General features: G+C 53.5%; 1 protein-coding gene across 1 annotated transcript in view; it reads right to left on the bottom strand.

Moving 5' to 3' along the window:
• ITGAD (integrin subunit alpha D) overlaps nucleotides 1-1,891 on the bottom strand; it is a 21,218-nt gene extending 19,327 nt beyond the window's left edge. The window contains 3 exon segments of the mRNA XM_023746056.1: nucleotides 514-659; nucleotides 1,618-1,748; nucleotides 1,885-1,891. Of these exon segments, the coding sequence (XP_023601824.1) occupies nucleotides 514-659; nucleotides 1,618-1,748; nucleotides 1,885-1,891 (284 nt within the window).
• Between the last annotated feature and the right edge of the window lie 682 nt (nucleotides 1,892-2,573).

Below are 2,573 nucleotides of genomic sequence, written 5' to 3' on the forward strand. Positions count from 1 at the left end.
CTGGGCTGCCCCAGGTGGGCTCCGGGTCCAGCCCATGCAAGGCCAGGCAACGGGAAAGGGACCAGAGGAGCCCTTCCTGCAAGGGGCGGGGGTGGGGGGGGGGAGGGGATGCGGGGAGCAGGAGGGCAGAAGCGCTCCAGGAGGACTCTGCCTGCAGCCCCTCCCTTCCCTTTTGCATCCCTTTCCCTAGATCAGGGGTCCTCAAACTTTTTAAACAGGGGGCCAGTTCACTGTCCCTCAGACTGTTGGAGGGCCGATCTATAGTTTAAAAAAAAACTATGAACAAATTCCTATGTACACTGCACATATCTTATTTTGAAGTAAAAAAACAAAATGGGAACAAATACCATATTTGTATTTGCATGTGGCCCGCGGGCCGTAGTTTGAGGACCCCTGCCCTAGAGCCTCCCTCAGCTGGAGAAAGGGCTGTCCAGGACCCAGGGTGAGGTGGGGATCCCGCAGGCAGCAGGGGGGTGGGAGGCGGGGATCCCTCGAGCAGCAGGGGGAGCTTACACCACCATCTGGATGGCTGAGGCTGTGAAGGTCAGTCCTTTCAGCTGGACGATGGGCTCCAGCAGGCTCTGAGGGCCCGGGCTGGCCTGGAACTGGGTGAAGGTGAAGTGGGTCTCCATGATGTTGGAGTACTGCATCAGCGAGAACTGCGGGCGAGAGGGGCCTGGGCTCAGGAGCTGTTGTTTTGGGGTTTAATACGCTTTTTATTTCAGAATAATTTTGGGCTTGCAAACCATGGTCTGTGTTGTTTGTTTGTTTGTTCCAATTTTAAGCACTTTTATTTTTTTAAAAAAATATATTTTATTGATTCTTTACAGAGAGGAAGGGAGAGGGATAGAGAGTTAGAAACATTGATCAGCTGCCTCCTGCACACCCCCTACTGGGGATGTGCCCGCAACCAAGGCACATGCCCTTGACCGGAATCGAACCTGGGACCTTTCAGTCTGCAGGCCGATGCTCTGTCCACTGAGCCAAACCGGTTAGGGCATGGTCTGTGTTTTTGAGGCCCAGCAAATATATACTGAAACCCACAAGAAAAGAAAATGACCCAAAAAGGCAACCGGAAACTCGAAATCCAATAATGCTTCTTTCATCGTCTGCAAAGAATAACCTTGCCAACCACAATATTTGTTAAACTTACATCTTAAAAAATGATAACACATGAAATCAATTTGTAGCTGTGTTTCCTCACTCCTCAAGAATTTGTACATACACATTCACTAATTACTGGGAGATAAAATAAGATGAAGAAGCCATGAATTAAGAATTGTAAAGAATCATCAATGATCTGGCCAAGTTACTTTCAGTCACATTTCACAGCAGAATTATTTTACAAAATTTTCAATGCTTTTAAACAGCAAAAACATCCTATTTTCTGTGGCATGTGGGAACCTACTAAATGCAAGGGGGGGTGGGGACCTCCTAGGGTCAGGACACAAATTGGCCCTGCGCTGGCACCTTACCTTGACCCTGGACCCTGGCCTCATCCCGGCACAGGCCTGCCGGGCCAGCCACCCCAGCGATGCCACGCCCCCTCCCGGGCTGTCGTCCCCAGAAGCAGACCCTCCCACCCCACTCCTCAGGCCTAGGGGACCCAGTCCTCACCAGGGTGCTGGTGCCCTTAAACTGGCCCATCACGGCTCTGACAAAGTTCTTCATCTGCTTAAAGTCAATTTGGCCAATGCTGCCCGAGCCATCGATGAGGAAGACAATGTCCATCTCTCGGTGCGGACACTCTGTGGAGAGGGAGGGAAGACCCAGAGATGCACGTGTGGGTGCCAGCCTCCTCCGAGGACCCGGAAGGCCTTCCCCCTCCACAGACGCAGGGGGGTGTCCTGGGCATAGGAACCAGTTCCCACCCGGTTTCCACACCCTCCATGGAGGAGACCCACATCTGTGGCCCCAGCCCCGTCTCCCCTCAGCGGGGTCCCTGTGGCTCCCCTCTTCCCACAAGGCCTGAAAGGGGAAGGAGGAAGTAGAGACCAGGGGCCCAGTGGGTTCCTCAATCATTTAGTCAACAAATATCTATTGAATACACGCTCTAAAGATGCCATCGAGGTTAGGAGAAGGCATTTTAGCAAAATGGTCCAGCGTGTGCACCCGGAGCCAGCATGCTGGGCTCAAGTCAGCCCCACCACCTGCCAGTGGTGGATTCAGGCAAGTTATGTAACTCCACTGGCTTCAGTTTTCCCATCTGTAAAATGGGCATAAGAACAGTGCCTCCCACGTAGGATCATTGTCAGGATAAGAAGAACTGATGGGAACACAAAGTGTTTGGTCGTTATCCCCATGGGCACCACGTGCTGGCGTGCGCTAGGCCCAGGGAAGGACACACTGGCAGCTGGGGCGTGCCACCCGGCCCGATCCCTATCAGGACGAAGCGCTCATCCCAGCCACAGGGAGTTAGCTGTCCAGGGCTCCCGGTGGAATCCCTCCCAGGAATCACGCCAGTCCAAAAGGGAGCTGTCTTGCCCACCGTTACACCTCCTGTTCCTGGAGGCAGCCTGTATCCAGCCACACTTCCAGCTCTGAGCTCCCAGCTCCCCTCCCAGCTCCGAGCT

This window comes from Myotis lucifugus, unplaced genomic scaffold, assembly GCF_000147115.1.
Source record: "Myotis lucifugus unplaced genomic scaffold, Myoluc2.0 scaffold_624, whole genome shotgun sequence".
Classification (NCBI taxonomy): domain Eukaryota; kingdom Metazoa; phylum Chordata; class Mammalia; order Chiroptera; family Vespertilionidae; genus Myotis; species Myotis lucifugus.